The 19,190-nt window shown below is 33.3% G+C and overlaps 1 protein-coding gene across 3 annotated transcripts; it reads right to left on the bottom strand.

The window, feature by feature from the left end:
- Nucleotides 1-3,372: 3,372 nt before the first annotated feature.
- Nucleotides 3,373-17,880, bottom strand: UBP27 (ubiquitin-specific protease 27). 3 transcript variants are annotated; one of them, XM_022039784.2, is made up of 10 exons: nt 17,361-17,862; nt 17,033-17,159; nt 16,564-16,664; nt 16,247-16,480; nt 15,415-15,483; nt 15,162-15,290; nt 14,775-14,906; nt 5,889-5,951; nt 5,428-5,760; nt 3,373-4,410 (listed from the first exon to the last, which is right to left on the bottom strand). In XM_022039784.2, exons 1-10 carry the CDS (start codon nt 17,643-17,645, stop codon nt 4,138-4,140), a joined length of 1,746 nt encoding a protein of 581 aa, XP_021895476.1. In that variant the 5' UTR covers nt 17,646-17,862; the 3' UTR covers nt 3,373-4,137. The 3 variants fall into 3 exon arrangements, with proteins under 3 accessions (XP_021895476.1, XP_021895475.1, XP_021895477.1); XM_022039783.2 differs by having other exon boundaries at nt 14,775-14,912; nt 17,361-17,861; XM_022039785.2 differs by lacking the exon at nt 3,373-4,410 and having other exon boundaries at nt 5,434-5,578; nt 5,665-5,760; nt 14,775-14,912; nt 17,361-17,880.
- Nucleotides 17,881-19,190: the final 1,310 nt, after the last annotated feature.

Raw genomic sequence — 19,190 nt, 5'->3', positions numbered from 1 at the left:
GCTTGTAGTCTCATAGTGAAAGCACTCATGACTTGTGCTACTTCATCTAAACACTATATTTGATTCCTTGGCATTGAAGACTAAGTTTCTACTCCCTGTGTTATCTAACAAGATTTTGTTCAATTTTCTTCCTCTTGGACTAGTGAATACATTTCATTTAAACTAAAGAATAATTTAATTAATAGTATTTGTGCCTTAATGGCCTTATATGATTCATCTAACCTCATGAGAAATTTATAACACAATCCTTCTATTAGTACTCAAGTGCTATCTTTAAACCTCTGCATGTACAATTAGGAATGGATTTGTAATTCAATAGTTCATCAAATAAAGCTTTTAGCTTTGAAAAATAAACATTCACACTACCTGATTCTACATGAGTTTAGAAATAGTCTGTCTTAACTCATAAATCCTAGGAGTATTGAGTTGTGCATGTCTCTATTCGAGCTCTACCAAAAATTAGTAGTTCGTTTTTGCATAAAATATACTACATTTGATGTCACTTGAAAAAACATTTTGTATCCATGTAATCACAATATGATTACAATGTAACTAGTGTTCTATCAGCAAACTAGACGGATATGTTTGTTCTTTAAGGTTCCGTTGATAAACTGTAACTTATTTCTAATTCTAAGGGCTTGTCTCATAGACCTGCCCAAGGATGATAATTATTTGCATTCAAAAAATGTGTTACCAAAAAAACACTCGAGCTATCATCTATTTTAGTATAATACGAATCATTTAAGCGGGGTGGATCGAGCAGATATTTATTCAAGAAAGTAGTACCATAAGAGATATTTAAGTTCTCACTACTCATAAGTCAATACAATGATATTATATAAGATCTCTAATAATAAATGATAATATTAAAGATGGTTAAAGGTATCTTACCAACAATGAAGCACACAATAGATCAGTCTTTAGAAAGAAAACATTCTCCAACTCTATAAATCTAGAATAGTAAAACTCTTTCAAGAGAAATTTGAAGATGAATATGAAAAGGAAAAGCAAGAAGACTTAACAAAAAAAAAAAAGCTTCATATATAAAAATTCAAAAAATAAATTAAGAGTCCAATGTTTTTAGCGGCAAGGGTTATAAGTGTTCATGTTATTAAGTAAATGTTAATTTACAGGCTACCTCTCTAAGATTTGATTTATTTTTTTCTTTTTTTGACAAGATTGTTAATTTTAACGTGAATAATTTGCCTTTGACTAAACTTTGAAAAAGAAAAAAGTTTAATATTGGTACAGAAAAGTTAAATCAAACTTATTGTGACCATTAAATTTGAATTAGAAATATAATATATATATATACATATATATATATATATAGAGAGAGAGACAATTAAATAGGTTAGGGCATAACACAACTACCTATCAACTAGAAGTATACCCTACTGACTGTCCTGATGGTCCCACAAATTAAGGAAATTACAATTATAATTACAATATTATAAAAGTGATATATATTTGCAAATGGCAGAGAAAATAAAATTGTTTTATAAAGAAACCTCAAGAAACCTCTAAATATTTTACTTACAAAAATATTAAGTTTGTAAAAGAGTCAAGAGCTTATTTTCCAAAAAAGCATGCGGGAGCTTTCATGCAGAGACAGTATGAAACAATGATGTCGACCCTATCAGATCACGTCCACTTACTACAAAACTCCTTTCCGACATCCATCAATCCATCCATCTATATGATACACAATATATATATATAGACGTATACATACATACTCCCTGACAAATATATATACACACACACACCAAACCTTGTTACCAGAATTATATACATACACTTCTAGTTGAGAGAATGGGTAGACATTCTTATAATTACAACAAGGGTGATCTCCTTCTTATGGTTTTTATACTCGCTTGCTTCATTACAGCAACTGCAACAGGTATAGTTATTGGGTTTTATAAACATATAATATATACATATATATATGTGTATGTACGTGTGTAGATATATATATATATATTTAAGGTTTTATTTACACATGCAGCAAGGAAATTGAGTAATACTTGGGTAGACCATGAGAAGAGGAATCATGTTGAACCAAGAGTAGAGGAGAATATTGTTGATGATGTAGTGGTTATGGATTACACTCCAGCGGAAAAAAAGCCTCCAATCCACAACTAAACCTACTTTTCTTATGGCTACCTACTAATATTTACTTCTCTTTATTCATTTCCAACACAAGATATTTATATCAATCCACATTTTCTATGTAATACATATACATATAGATAGATTCATGAAAAAGCTTCTATATTACAGTTATATTACCTTGGTTTGTCAATGAACGATGAACTATTATAATCTTTCTCTGAATTTGTAGCATATACATGTATTAAAACATAAATTTGATAGAATTTAGCATATGTCTCTGGTTCTAATTTCATATAAGCAACTCTATGTGAGCTTAATTTTTCTCATTCTGAATAAAATTTTTATTATTTTTTTAATTAAAATAAAAAGAAGAATTTACAAATGAATTCCAAATGGCTCAAACTAAATATAGTGTAAACATACAACATTTTTATCTTGGAAAAGCACAAACAAAAGTAGAAAGGAAATATCACATTCGAGAGAATTTAATACAAAATGATATTTCACTAGCTTCATATGAAATAACAATTTTGAAAAATTACTTGAAATGACCACCTTTTTATAAATTAGTTCAATAGAATTTACAATCATTCTAAATTTTAAAAATATGAATTTACAAACAAATCTTCATCATATCAACATACTTTATTGTTTAAGAAAAATTTCACTTACTTATTATTTAATACAAGTAATTATCGGATTTACCATGATTTTTTTTACTATCATCTAACTATTACTGAATCTTTTACATCTATTCAATATATAATGATTTCAGATAATTTTGGTTGGTCAATCTGATCTATTCATCGATGGTCAGTAAATATAATGGTTGTAATGATGATCCTACACTTATTTCGTATTTATCTTATTAGTGGTTTTAAAAAATGAATTGACTTAGGTCAATAGCGTGGTTCAATTTGGACTTGCCTATATTTTACGTATCGAAACTGAAATGTGCTCATGCATATAATGAGCAAACCAAGTCGTATATTTGTTGAATTAGTTTCTTGTTCCAAAATGTAGAATTCTTAAAAGGGGGAGCAAATAATGTATCTAAAGAAAGGGAGTCCCATATACGAGACTTATTGTATTTCTAACATAAAGTTGTTGCAAAATAGTAAAAATTGATTATTAATTTCTAACATAAAGGTGTTGCAAAATAGTAAAAATTGATGATTACAGAAATTAAATGAATCAGTAGGTAGACATTTTGATTGAAGGGTCCTACCAAGGCGAACAAAAGTCAGACAACACTCATCTGCAAAAGCTTCACTTTCTGATTACAAATAAGTGTCCAAATAATTCAGTGTTTGATTTTCTCAAGTCAAAATCAAATCTTGTCAATTGACGACATGAGTCAAAATCATAGACATATCTGTGCTCCCCAACCTTAAAAAAACCAGAACAAACAATGCTTCCTGCTGCTATTTTGTATGGAAGATGAATTTTAAAAGTAGCTATTTGAAAAGTAGCCAATAATGCTCTGACAGATAGCGGAACTGTAATTTTAAACTAAACTACAATTGTTCCACAGCTTGCCCTGTAAAATTCTCAATTTTCTCCGCACAATCTTTTCAGCTGAGATAACTTTTCGACACAAACAAAACACAAAGCACCCCACAAGCATAATATCCACCGTACTTCTCTTTATGACTTTATAACAATCATACTCTGCCTAGATAAATTTTTTACAAATCAGAACATTTGAATTGATTCTCCACAATCGGAGGAATACGTATTTTATGAATTGAGTTGATCAGTTTCGTGTTTGTGCATATAATCGCCATGGTGGAATATGCTCATGCCCTTTTGCCTGCACTTCCCTCCTGTGATTTTTTTTATTTGAGATTTCAAATGGCCAGACTTCCTAACAGACAGAAGTACAAGCTCTAGAAGTTGTGAATGCTTCAAACTATTTTTACCCCATCCCTTAAAGGGTTGATTACTTTGGAGTTGAGGTTGAAGAAGCAGCTTTTGGCAGCGGAAGACATAATTTTCAATAACAAATAAGAAGTGCTGTTTTCAACCTTCTATAACCCTCTCATAGAAAAGCAAGCTAGCCTCTGCTGCAAGAACATCATTTTCAGAAACTACAGATACGTCAGAATCTGATATACAAAACCATCGCAAAGTAGAAGCCTCGGAATCATCCTGAGACTCCATTTTGTGTGCCATGGCTTTCCCACTTCTGTAAACAGTATAATGTCCGCCTCCAGCTCTTCCAAAATGTTCCACGACAGAAACAAGACGATATAAATGAATTTTTGAAACTCCTCTCTCGCAAATCCTATTCACCTGCATTGCAGGGACACCACATAAGACATCATACAAAAGCCACCAACATCTAACTTCTTTCAAAGTCAATTTCATATTATAGCAGCTAGTTCAGTACAAGTGGTAGTTTCAGAAGAGAATATATTAACCACAACTTAAGATCCTAGGTCAAGGAAAAACACATGGAGAGATAAACTCATTGCTTGCCTTCACCATCCTAAGACTGGACAATCACTTCATTATTAGCCAATTGTAAAAATCAATGAGGCCTTTGTCCACCTAGTGCTATGGTATTGTACAACCACCATTTACGCAGAACATCTGCAGTTACAGACAATACAATCGACGAACTGCTTTCCATAAAATTATATTCTTTAATTAACTGAAACTATATAGTTAACAACTGGCCAACAATTCTTAGAATGAAGATCCAAGCAGATACCAAGAGGCTTAAGACAACACAACCATCAACTTGTACCAAGAGGCTTAGGACAACACAACCATCAACTTGAAGGTCAGGAAACAGTAAACAAAAGAAACAAAAGGAGCTAGTTCAAGAAATCATGAAAGTAACAAAAAGGATTTTTTTATTTAGAATTTTCTTTAGACATATGTTTATGTTAGGTTGTCTACATATAGTACTTAAGTATAAATCAAATATTAAAAAAGAAACAGTTTTCTAAAAGTTACTGAAATTTTAATGTTTTTAAACTCGTGCCAAATTTTTACTTCTATTTTTTAAATATTATTTTCATTTTCATCCACTAAAACAGTTTATGTATAAATAAGAGTATAGAAAGCAAAATATTAAAAATGTATTTATGTACCAACATCAGTCTAAGCCTCTACTGCTACATCACATACTTATCCACTCCTTGCCTACATGCTAGTTATAATATATACCCATCACTGTAAAGTCTACATCGCCATAAATTTTAAGAGTGCATGCTTTTGAAGGACAATAACTCTTCTTTGAAAGTCTGCTACTAACAATTTCAAATCCAACCACACACAAATATTAACAGTAATTTGACTAACCTTGTTATATTGCATGTTAATATCTGTATTCACAGTTTTTAAACAGCCTTCAGTTGCAGACAAGCCTTCTACCACAAAAGCTTCCGCAGGTTTAGCGCATCCAAATTCATCTCTAGCCATTTCTTCTAGATGAATATTTTCACCCATAGGCCTAAAAATATGATTTGGCATTCCTGCATCAAATTTCATATTAAAGTGATTGAGATGAAGGCTGGGTTTTCGGTCTTGCTGCTTCACCTGCCCAATTTGTGCCCTTTCTTCCCATTTCTTAATTCCCACTCCAGAAGTCATAAATGGAGACAGGTTCAAAGACAATGGGAAAGGAATATGGCCCTGAAATCATCAACATAGAAATCTGTCATCCACACAAAACCATTGTCCCTCCAGTGCAAAATACAGAAACTTCTGCAATGCAGAGAAAATTGAAAGTTAGAAGTGGAATAACATAGAAATCCAAGTACCTGCAGTTTTACTGGTTCTCCCAACAGATTTATTGAAGCACGTTGTAAATGAATGCACAAAATCTGTAACCACATGATATGAGTATGCTCACTACGGGGTTAGGACCGATAAACAGATTCCAGAGAAATAAAGAAAACATGCATTTTATGTCTTTAAGCAAAAGAAAATAAATAAACAAGATGAATAGATAAAGGAGTGACTTCAGCAAAGTAGTACAATTTTCTGAAGAACAATTAAATCTCAAAACAAAAGCAAATGCAGATTGAAAAAATTCATACCTACGCTTTGACACCTTTTAAGGATAGGTAAGGGTCAAAGGCTAAAATAAAACTTCACTAATGCAGACATACCATAAATACCAAGTCCGTCAAGGTAATGGCAAGGATCTGACTTCCATATGTATTTTTGTGGGTGAAAAATCAATCTCATGGTATAACTTTTAGGATTCAACCACACTGGCCTACTATTACTAAACTTTAGTAGTAATTGATGTAGGACAAGAAAGAATAAAAGATGAATACTGGTGAAATGTAAGGTTGGTGAAAAGCAATTAAAAATGGCTTCTTTCTATGTAGGAATTTCACCTGCTGTCCGATTCCTCAGCATAACCTAGCAAAGAACTCGATTACTGTTTCTTCACCTTATGGAATCAAAAACAATTCCAAGGGTAAATCACATTTATGAGAGATATTGGTGACTGGCAAAAGCACAACCTATTCCATACTTCTTTACACCAATCAAGGTTGGTGGGTGTACAAGTCAGCAATGAGATTCCATGAGATCACATAGGAGACTTAAATAATTTGTGTCCTCATACTGCCTTCAATCAAATTTTGCATCACCAGCCAGAGTGGAGCCGCTAAGAGAATGCACATCTCGATATGTATAGTCCACCACGTGTTACTACACTCAAACAACGGGTAGTTATTTGATGAATGCTCATAATTTGGCATAGATGGAACCGAATCAGTCTCCAACAAAAGTGATGCTTAAAAACCTGGCACTGAATTTTCAGGCTCAGCTGGTTCAAGACTCTATTCAAGCCCGGATCTAAGCCTGTTTCTGCTATTCAGTCCAGCTCAAGCTCGTGAATACACACTCAAAAGCTTGTGAGCATGTTCATTTAAATATAAAAAACTAAATATTTATAAATAATATAAATATATGATCACAAGATCAAGCTCAAGCTCAAGCTCAAGCTCAAGCTCAAGCTCAAGCTCTAATATCTTTGAAACTGAGCTCAAGTTCAAACTCAGCAAGGCTTTGAACCCCAGGAACCAATCATTATCCATCTAGGAGAAAGAACTTTTGGCAATCATTCTGATGCTCACCAAATGGAGACACTACCTAGAGGGCTCCCATTTCATCATTTCAACTTACCAGCTGAGCATCAAATACTTATTGGAAGAAAGAGTCCACACTGTCATCCAGAAAAGGGTGTAGCAAGACTCTTGAGGTTGAGCTATATCATGCAATACAAAAGAGGAAAGGAAAACAGTGGCAGATGGATTATCCAGGAGAGAGCTTCATGTTGAAGGGGAGCTTAACGGGATTACAGCAACCAAAATTTTTTCACGGACGCAAGAAGTAAGCCAGTCATACGAGAAGGTGTAGCAAGACTGTTGAGATTGAGCTATACTAATGTGAGCATGGATATGGACCCTAAAGAGAAGGCCTAATCCAAAGGAAGAGGAAAACAAGTCCAACGATCCAAGAACATAATGGTATTTATATTTCAATCAAGTGGAAGAGGGAATCAAGCAAGAAAAGATAAGACTTTTAAAGAACCAAATCAATTGTATAAATTAAATCTTGCTTTAATTGAAAATTAATAAAAATTAAGATTTTGACTAACTATATTACCCATGTCCTTACTTTATAAATAAGTTTTCAATTTCTAATTGTAACCATTCAAATTTTCATCAATAAAATTAAAGAGTTTATTTTCAACTAAATAAAGTCTCTCAACCTTCTTGTTGAGTAAGGATTAAATCAATTTATCAAGGTATTCTTGTAGCATTTTTCTATTCTTTTAATTTCCTAATAATTTTAGTTTCTATCCCTCTATTTATAGTGGGTTAAGCAGGGAGGGTTTTTGATGGGAAACCCAAGATCAACCAACCTGATCAGGAACTCACACAATTTCATTTAAGGTACCAGAGAAATTTGATCCTATGAAAACCCTCCTTATTTAACTCTTTATCAATAATGATAGAAACTAAGATTACTGAAAAATTGAGAATTAAAAGAAGAATGAAAAAATGCCATAAAAAATTATCTTAATAAATAGATCCATTTTTTACTCAACAAGAAGGATAAATACACTTTTCTTAAATAAAACTCACAATATTATTGATTTTAATCTTAAATGCTTACAATGAAAACTTAATGATCTATTTATAAGGTAAATTATATAACTAAAAAGGTGATAACAATTTCCTAATTAAAATTCCAATTACATAGAAAATTAATTAAAATTAAAGTTTAAATCTCTAACTAGGTGTAATTACATAGGAAATTAATTAAAATTTAAATTTAAATTATTAATTAGGTGCAATTACATAGGAAATTAATTAAAATTAAAGTATAAATTCTTAATTATGATAGATATGATCTTTCCCATTTTCTTGGCCGATTGCTTCCTTCTTTTACCCATTTCTATCATTTGCTTGAAGCAAGTAGATAAAACCATTATGCCATTGGGTTAATTGGTACGTAGCTTATTTCCTTGGGCTTCTTTAGTGAATCCAAACCCATTTTCCTCATTAATCCAAACTTGAATGAAGAGTGGGAAAGCTTGTTGTAATCCTTGGGTCTGGCTCCTTGTTATGGGCCCACTTGACATGATGATATCTCTTTCAAGTGATCCAAAATAATCCATGCTACATACTTTTCTACCCACAAGACACCGCATATGGAATATGTTTTCTCTCTGATCCTCCTCCTTTTTTTGGATGTTGATGGCTCTCCTTATAACCAGGGACTCTCCTTGAGCCGCATACTCATTCTCCTCATCATCATCCTCTAGTGATGACATACTATTGCTTTCAGAGTCACTGTCGATCTCGCCATTGTCTCTTAACAACATCACTCTCTGATTCGGGCATTAGGAAGCAATGTGCCCCGATCCCAAACATCTAAAACATTTAATAGTGCTATATTTCTGAGATGAAATAGGTATTTTACCTTTATAGTTGGGTGTGGCTGCCTTCTCCTTCTTTGCCTCAGCTCCCTTCCTTTCCTCTTTCTTTGGTCATCTTGAGTTAAAAATCGGAATGATATGAAATGTTCCCTTACCTTTACTCTTTAGTTGTCTCTCAATCTTCATGACCATGTGAACTATGTCCTCCACCTCCACATAATGTTGTAATTCCACCATGTTGGCGATGTCCCTGTTGAGACCTCCGAAGAATCTTGTCATGGTTGCTTCGGGATCTTCTTCTATATTGGCTCTGATCATAGCCATCTTCATCTCCTTGTGGTAGTCCTCAATGAACATAGACCTCTACGTTAAACGCTGTAATATTTGATGCATCTCTCTATTGTAGTAAGAGGGTAAAAACCTTTTTCGAATGATTGCTTTCATCTCTCTCTTGGAGGATATTAGTCGCTCTCCATTATGCTATCTAGTGAGGAGTAGTTGATCCCACCACACCAACGCGTAGTCAGTAAACTCTACCGCTACTAGTTTGATTTTCTTTTCTTCGTGGTAGTTATGGCAATCAAAGACTAGTTCTACTTTCCTCTCCCACTTCAAGTATGCTTCCGCATCATTTCTATCCTTAAAAGGTGGTATGTGAGCAAGGAGAGGGAAACTAATTTCTTTAAAGGAAGAATTAACCAAGAGAGAAAACTTATTCCTAAATCTTGTGATATCTTAAAAGAAGAGAAAATCAAATCGTATTTCTTAAATAACTAAATTCCACGTTTAGGAAAGATATGAATTGCCTTTTTGCTCTTTTAATTGTCAGCTTTAATTAACCATATTTACTTCTCCCAAATTCCTCAACAATTAATCAAAATATTCTCATTTAAAAAGAGAATATTCTATTTACTCTATTTTACTCAAAGTCTTCTTAATTTTCATTATTTTCTCATTCAATACAAGATTTAATTATTTTATAATTTCTATTATTAATTTACGATATTTATTTTCTTCCAAAGCATATAACCTACTCTATAAAAAAGTCTTTAATTCACAATTGTAATCATTTAATTTGAGAATAAAAAAACTATAAAGTTTTAATTTTCAACTAGTGTTTCGTCAACCTTCTTTTGTTAAGTGAGAATTGATTTAATTTATCAAGATAAATCCTTACAACATTTTATCAATCTCTCTTGAATTGATTTCACTTATCTAGATTCTGTCTTGTGGCGTTTAATCAATTCAAGTCATTATCTCAATTACTTTGGTTGACATTCACGTGTTGAATGTTGATCAAATAGGGAGGGTTTGTTGAGGATTTTATGATTCTGAACACCAAAGTATATGCAGAGTTTTTGATCACGTGAGTTGATCCTGGATTCCGCATCAGCTTTTATAGGATTTAAGTCTTTGGTGCCCTAATGAGCATTCTGTGAGTTCTGGATTACAACGTTGCTCTTGCATTCCGCATCATATACTATGCAATACAAAAGAGGATGTATTATCCAGGAGAGAGCTTAATGTTGAAGGGGAGCTTGATGGGATTACAGCAACCATAATTTTTTCACGGACGTAAGAAGTAAGCCAGTCATACAGGGAAGGGTGTAGCAAGACTGTTGAGATTGAGCTATGCCATGCAATACAAAAGAGGAAAGGAAAACAGTGTAGCAAATGGATTATCGAGGAGAGAGCTTAATGTTGAAGGGGAGCCTGCTGGGATTACAGCAACTATAATTTCGTCATGGACACAAGAAGTAAGCCAGTCAATATGGGAAGGGATTTTAGGAGGCCACCCAACTTCTCACAATACTTTCCGTATCACCCAAGGACAGGCCACATTACACTTTAGAACATGGTTTACTGAGATATAAATGGAGACTCTTATCGGCCAATGAACCAATTTGACATCATAGTTGATGCATTCCTGCCATAGCTCACCCTTAAGAGGGTACTCAGGGATCCACAGTACTTACATCCGATTGAAGTAGGGATTTCTCTAGCCTAAAATGAAACAATAGGTCGCTGAGTGCCAAAGGCTTTGATGTATGCCAAAGATGCAAGTGGAAACATGTCCCTTATCTCAGGTTGCTTCAACCCTTAAACTATTCCAAAACAAGCTCAGATTCAATTACAATGGACTCCATCAAGCAACTACCAAAATCAAATGGGAAAGACACTATCCTATTTGTGGTTAATACACCAAATATGGATATTTCCTAGCCTTGGCACATCCCTTTTCAGCACGAAAGGTGGGTAGGCTTTTCTTAGATAAAATCTATAAGGTGCATGGCATGCCCAAGTCCATTGTAACAGATAGGGATAAAATTTTCACTAGCATGTTTTGGCAAGAACTAACGAGGCTTATGAGAGTTGATCTATGTTTAAGGACAGCCTAACACCCCAAACTGATAGCCAAACAGAAAGGGTGAATCAATGCATTGAAAATTATCTATGTTGTATGACATTCAAAAAGTCAAGTTCTTGGTCTAAGTGGTTGAGTTTTGTAGAATGATGGTATAGTACCACTACCATCCAAGCTTAAAGATACCCTCATTCTTAACACTTTATGGATATCCTCCTCCCCATATGATAGAGAAAAGAGATTGGAGCATGCCATTAGTGAACTCAGAAGAATGGATAGAGAAGAGCCAAGAAATGACTCGGATAATAAGGGACCAACTTTTGGAATCAAAGAATAGGATGAAGCAAATTGCATACTCAAAGAGGTCTTAGAGATCGTTCCAAGACGGTGACAAAGTCCTACTCAAGCTTAGTGCTATAGATAGCCATATGTGGCAATTCAAAGATGCCTAAAACTGGCTCCCAAGCTCCATGGGCCTTTTGAGATAGAGAAGAAAAATGGAGAAGTACCTTACAAATTAATTGTTCAATCACACTCCCCGATTCATGTTATTTTCACATCTCTATGCTCAAGAAGTATGAAGGTTACTTTCCTGGTTACTGGCAAGCTCCTAGTTGCAAACTCTAAAGGATGAATCAAGGGGAACTTGAACTAGTATTGCAAAAGAGGATCATCCATCGCCACAATAAGCAAGTGAAGCAAGTGCTTGTCAAATTGTTAAACTTAGACCAGAAAGCCAACTGGATAGTAGGAAGAATAACTGAAATTTTCAAATTTTGTAATATGTCATGCCTTATTTTCTATAGTTGGTGATAATATTTCTGTTATCAATAGTATGGTACCAGGAAATATAGGACTGGTGACAGTTGTCACCGTACTATGGCAAAGTAGCTGTTAGCGCTAGCTAATCATCGGCAGCAGTATCTAGGACTATATAACCTAAAAGATACATTGTCCGGATCTAGGAAGACAAGTATTTCGCATTTATGAGAAAAATAGAGAGAGAAAGAGAGAGAGAGAGAGAGAGAGAGAGAGAGAGAGAAGAAGAGAGAAACATATGGGTCTGAGAAAGAAAAATAGACTGCCGAGAGGAAGAGGAAGAGAACCGAGAGAGAGAAAGATATAAAACTTGAGGGAGATGCTGAAAATATACTCAAATAATTCATTCCATGTTTACATCTTCAAAGGTAGGCGACTATATGATACAAGCAAAGGGGGGGCTACTCACATTAAGTTACATGAGTTCCCATGGCCAAGACAAAAGCAAATAAAACTCATGTTAATTCATCCAAAAAGGAGTTCTACAAGCATAAGATGTCTGCCATCAAATATCTTAAAAGGATTACATACAATTGATTATCAGAAGAAGTCTTTAATCCCTTGGACTCTCAAGTATTTCAATTCCTACAATTATGGGAAGTTAATCCCTCACTTTGGAAGAGTCCTATCTGAGGTTGGAGCTTATTTCACATCTGAAATTAAATGATTTTATCCCCTAAAATCTGGTCAGGATTCCTCATTATCCAAGCTGCCCACTTGGATACAATCTTTGCCACACATTCTCTTCATCAAGATGTGGAGTTCAATTTCAAGTCATATTTGGAATTCAAGAGTTCAAATCCAAGTAGGACTCATGGAAATCAAGCTTAAAGAGTCCTATTTCATCATATTAAAAAGGTGTTGGAATCTTATTAGACAAGTGGAAGCTCAAAGGAGATGGAATTCCTACTCATGGCCAAATATCTCCCTTGATTTTCTCAGGAAGAAGAGTTTTTTTTTTTTTAAATAAAAATTTGTTTTATATTCTCATGAAGAAGAGTTATTTTCCCACTTTAATTAGGATACATCCTAATCCATTTTCAACACATATTCCTCATCAAAAATTCATTCAATATTGGGGCACAAAACCAAGCCAAAATCCAAGACACAATCCTTGAAAGAATCCTACACTATTCAAGAGAGAAGAGTTCTAGACTTCAACTTTAATTATGAGTTTTTAATTTAATTTTTTAATTAGAATCCTCGATAATAATGTATTTAAAATTCTCTTAAAATTTCGTTTTTGATTACTACTCGGATTAGTAAACTTTATGCCTATATATCTTATTTCTTTAGTTGTCAACACATCATTTTCAAATTAATAAACTTCAAGATTATTTTGCTTTAACTTTGATTATCGTGAGTGCTCTTTAGGGAAGTTCTTCAACCGTCTCGTTGAGTCAAGAATTGAATCTACTTATTAAGGTAATTTCATGGCATCTTTTCAATTCTATTTTTTTTATTGCCCAATTACCTTAGTTTGCAGCCACAAGTTGTTTGTGGGTTAAATAATACTTAATTGTCTGTGTAGGTTTTGAATTGCATTCGTTGATCCCGGGTTCCGCATCACTATACACAAAGAGGAGAGCCGAAAATGCTTTGAATTTACCCCATTTTGCCCTAAACTTGGGAGTCAGTTTCAGAGGAATCCTGAGCGGTTCCAATGCATCCATCGATTACTAGAAAACCCTAATATTTATTTTTCTTAAATACCCTTGTAGATCGCCATTCACGCGTCTCAAGTTACAGATCTGATGGTCAGGATCTTCTCTTCAAGCAATACATACGCGTGTCGTATTCTCCGGCTCAGAAGTTGCCACATGTCCCACGTTTGCCCCGATCAGACTGCATGTTTAATCTTTTGGAGTACTCCTTCATGTGGTTTGATTCCCTCCGAACACTTTCACCATCTTCCTCCTGCACTCTTCGTGCTCCTCTGTTCTCCTGCTCATTTTCTTGCGTGTGAAACCAGTTCTCAACACTTTTTCAAAGTTCTTCCTTTCTCTTCTTCGACCCCTCCGCCTCCATGTTTCTTTTTTTCTTCTCTTTTCCTACTTCTAGTCCTGTGTTCTTCCCATCTCATTCCTAACAAGCATGGTCTTAAGGACCATGTAAGGAGTCATTACCTAACACTACATAGCAACTTTCTCATCCTAAAATTCAAATGACCATAATGTGATAAGATCCAGGAATATTACTATGCGCCTCGTATGACATAAGTAAACACAATAGATAATTTGATATTTGAACTTAGGCTTTCTTGACACAGTGCATCCATAACTACCCCTAAAACACAAAATATTTTTAACACCGGGTAGGACGAGTGTTAGCCTATTCAACCACATAATTTAAACAACTTATGCTGCTCTTAGAAAAGAAAAGAGTCAGGAATCATACCTTTGGACAACGGGCAATACTTAGTTGTTTTATAGTGTATGAGAAATTATTTGACCAAGGTAGATTTTCAAGATGAAATTTACTTTGAGAAATTATTTAAACAACCACATAATTTAAACAACTTATGCTGCTCTTAGAAAAGAAAAGATTCAGGAGTCATACCTTTGGACAACGGGCAATACTTAGTTGTTTTACAGTGTATGAGAAATTATTTGACCAAGGTAGATTTTCAAGATGAAATTTACTTTGACAATCACAGGAATCTTCTCCAGCACATCTCCTAAGTTTTCCAATCTGTATCTAAGAAAAATCAGGATACAATAAGCACAGAATATCTACTAAATAATTGTTTCAAGGATAAAATCAGAAACCACAATTAAAGCATGTATGAGGAGGAGAAGTTCAACTAAGTCATGGGCAAGAAGATGATAAAAAGACATACTACAAGGAAAAGGAGAAGCAAATATTGGTACCTACCACCTTCTATTGATCAGATAGTATGTGATAATTAAAAATATTGGAAGTTAGATTCTGGACAAAAAAAATTACCTCATCTGCCCCTGTCATGGATAAATACTTCATTGCAGCAATGTGCCAGCAGCGGCTGCAATGGTAATTCTCGACTTGCTCAGCAGTAAAAAACTGCTTCAGGCAATCCTCCAAAGTAATTCCAAACCTCTAGTAGTGCAGAGAAAAATACAGAAGTAATTTAAAAGTTAAAGACAGCAGCATGTTACTGTTATAAGGGAGAAACCAGGAAACTCGTATAAAATCATTCGACAATGAACCTTCATTGACATACAAGGGTGTAACCACTATCATGCAGTAGAGGGATAGGCAAATTGTGGAAAAATTGAAAGTCCAACGAAACCTGAAAAATTTGGAAAAACCAAAAAATGAATATGGTGTTAATAAGTATCATAAAACCAAAACAAGAACTAAATCAAGATAGGTAGATTTTCAAAGATGCAAATGAGGTAGCAGTAAGGATCTATTTTTTCTGCTAGTATTTGTGCTCCGAGCATAAATGCTTTCAATATAAAATTTGATATTATATTCAATGAATTATGTTATAAAATTAGTAATAAATGTTGAAATAAATAAAAGATTATAATACAATTAAAAAGTAATCATTTCAATTACTTAAACAATAACGTAATTAAATAATTGTTCTCGTAATTTAAACTATTTACTTTAATTTAGTTATTAGATTTATTTTTTCAATATAAATATTAATTTCAAATCATCATTATTTAATTTTTAAACAAAAATTATTTAAATAATTTTTTGATTTATTATAAACTATTACTATATTTTAATTTCAAAAATATTAAATCAATAAATTAATAAAACACAAAATTAATAATATTCATCAATATTATTTTTCATCTCCTACAACAGAAACCCTATCTTGAAAGCATCTATTTCTAACTTTTAATTTATTTTTATCAAAAGCCAAAAATAGATTATGTTTTTATTTAGAGAAAATTTTGTTTTTTTTTTCTTTTTAACGTTTGACCAAGCTTCTGGTTTGTTGCAGGAAATGCATAAGCAGAAGGTTGATCAAACAGATACCAACAAGATTAATATGTTAACAATATGGTTAGGAAGAGATTAATGAGTGCTGCATGAACCTGAGATGAACAACTTTCACAAGTTAACACACTACCAAGAATGCCATTAAATGGTCCAAGAAAGTGTTGCTCCCATCTTTCCTGCTCGTTTTGGTCCTCACTTATCACAGAAGTACGAATCCTAGAATTAGGGGAAGCAAAAATATCGGCAAGAGTACTTTGATTTGGGAGATAACAATCTGAAAATTCTTCTCTTAAAGAGGATAAAAGATGTAGAAATGCTTCTGCAGCATCCTGCAATTCACAAGAGTATTAATTACTCATGGAACCATAATGAGCTCAGGTTTTTTTTACCCATGGGGAAGACAAAAATTCACCTGCTGGCTTGTCAGATTAAACTTTCCAATATAAGGAGTCATTGCCAGCATCACCTTATATGGGCTTCTGACGACTCTTGGTTCACCAACTACACATAACTCTGCAAAAAAGAATATGCTCAATAGCAACAGTAAAAATGACCAACCTAGTCCAGTCCACCATTCTACTAATTTCTACTGAAAATTCACTGTCTTCATTAGATCAATCAACCCAGAAATACATTTGGGAGAGTGAAACTTTGACTAGTACTAACTAACGACTTCATACAGGATGTTTTACTTCACAAATTTGCAGATGTTTAGTAGCATCAATTAAATATCCATGTCCTCTTTCTTTTCCTTTTGTTTCTTCTTTTTGTCTGAAGGTGCCTTTGACTCTTCTATTTCTACTCTCATTCTTTCTTAATACAATCTTCTTTCATTAAGCACAACTTAAAATATCCAGATACCGAGGAAACTTTAGAGTTACCTTCCAATAAAGAAGCTAGAGCAAATGCAAGTGGCAGATTTTCCTCCTGTTCCACACCTGCTGATGATTTAGATTCCTCTATAGCGTTTTGAAGAAAAGGTCGAAATTCTGAACAACTAGCCAAAGCCTGTGGAAGATTTCAAATTGGTTTTCCAGTCCATTCGGCTAAATAGAAACTTGTACAGGAAACAAAAATCAAAATCTCGATTCTTGAAAAAATTGACAAGCTAATACTAATTTAATTTACTCGCTCAACGAAACGAAACAGAAAAACGGAAACATAACTTTAAGCAAAATCTAAGTATCCGATTGATAGAAGTTACTATACCTGCAATATGACATTTAGAAAGCAATTATTGCCAAGATTTTGCAGGCCGGGCAAGAAGAATAAATTCTCTGGACGATCCTCCCTGTCGGTTAACAATTTTAAAGAACTAAAATTCTCCAGTTTACCATCTTTTATGGCGAAAAGAAAACCAGCAACTCCCAGTAAACCAGCAACAGACAAGTGAAACCCCGAACTTGAAACCAATTTAAGATGAGACAAAGCTCGGTATCCATTTTTGAGATTGCGGATTAGAAATTTTACACTTGTATCTCCTTCGATTCTCATTCTTTTACAATGAACCAACTCTACTTGGTTTCTGGATGCCGATGGCTCGGAAGTTGGAAACTATGGACGTATGTCTCCGTTCTCCCGTCTGAGTTTTACATATCGGGCTACGCAGGATTGGTTCCGGCCCAATGAAGCTCAACAGATCCGATCCGGCTCAGCAGAGCCTGGATGTTATTTTATTGAGTTCACATTTAGTTTCTAAATTTTAATTTCTTAATCTATAGAGGACGATTTATATGCTGAAAAGAATATGGCTAAAAAGTGTTCTTGTTTTACGAAGAACACAACTTAATAGAATTAAGTTCATATGTATTTCTTTAATGCCATTTGTGATATAGAATATGATAATTAAATATTATATCAAGAACCTTACCTGTACATTTGGCATAAATAACTCAGAATTCTAAACAAATCATTCCTACGAACCCACAACTAACATGTAATTAAGAACTTTGGTGATTTGAATGAATAAACACCATAAAATAACTTGTTAATTCAATTCTTAATGCAACAAGAATAATAAAAACTTTCACTTGTCAAAATTATATCAAAGGCAATGAAATTCATTCAATAATCAAAGTGCATCATATTATATTGAAAATGAGATACTTATACATAAAAACACCTAGATTATACCAAAGATTCGTAGTTAAATAATTTAAAAAAATATGGTATTAAATGACATATGAAAATATGATATTAAATAACTTAGTAAAATATAATATTAAATGATTTAGAAAAATATGGTATTAAATTACCTAAAAAATATGAATATAATTTAAATATCTAGAAAATAACTAAAATGATCCTACACACTCATTCTAAATTATGCCCACATACTTGAACGAAATTAATGATTTTTTTTGCATTTTTAATCCTTCAAATAGTTCACATGTGCTAAATTCTTATTGTATCTATTTTTGTACAAAGTCTTGAAATGTTTGTTTTAGTTTTTTAGCTTAAAATCTTATGATTAGACCAGCTGACATTGTGATCTCTTCTTCATGCTTCTCTTTAATGTCTTTTAAACTCATGCCCACATTATTCATTTATTCTTCAAAAGGATTCATTCTCAAATATACATTCATATCAAATGGAGAAAGATCATAAACGTTAAAAATAACGAACTCAGAATACTCAATAGGGAGATCAATCCAATAAGCATTATCATTGATTTTCTCCAACACTTGAAATGGTCTATCGCCTCTCGAATCCAAATTTGACTTCCTTTGTTTTGGAAATATTTCCTTGTGCATATATACCCAAACTCAATCTTCAAGTTCAAGTACAACTTGTTTTTGCCTTTCATTAGCTTTTTGAACATAAACTTGGTTCTTATTTTTAATTCGTTCACATGTCTTCTCACGGATACCTTTAACCATTTCAACATTTTTTTTTACCATATAGACTAGAAATTTCATTTAAAGATAATGACATTAAATTCAAAATAGTAGATTAAAACCATATACAATTTCAAAATGTAAAAAACCTGTAGAAGAATGAATAGCCCGATTAAATGCAAACTCAATAAATGACAAATAA

The sequence above is a fragment of the Carica papaya genome, chromosome 6 (assembly GCF_054855325.1).
Source record: "Carica papaya isolate Zhongbai chromosome 6, ASM5485532v1, whole genome shotgun sequence".
NCBI classification, from domain to species: Eukaryota; Viridiplantae; Streptophyta; class Magnoliopsida; order Brassicales; family Caricaceae; genus Carica; species Carica papaya.
The sequence above is the reverse complement of the archived record's forward strand: the minus strand, read 5'-3'. Positions and strand labels throughout refer to the sequence as shown.

What these genes read in the sequence shown, in the direction of transcription:
- UBP27 (XM_022039783.2), bottom strand. Translation starts at nt 17,645, where the DNA reads ATGAGAATCGAAGGAGATACAAGTGTAAAATTTCTAATCCGCAATCTC. An exon ending in ATGATAGTGGTTACACCCTT is followed by an intron (nt 15,291 to 15,414) that starts GTATGTCAATGA and finishes CTGCACTACTAG; the next exon opens with AGGTTTGGAATTACTTTGGA. An exon ending in CCATGACAGGGGCAGATGAG is followed by an intron (nt 14,913 to 15,161) that starts GTAATTTTTTTT and finishes GATTTTTCTTAG; the next exon opens with ATACAGATTGGAAAACTTAG.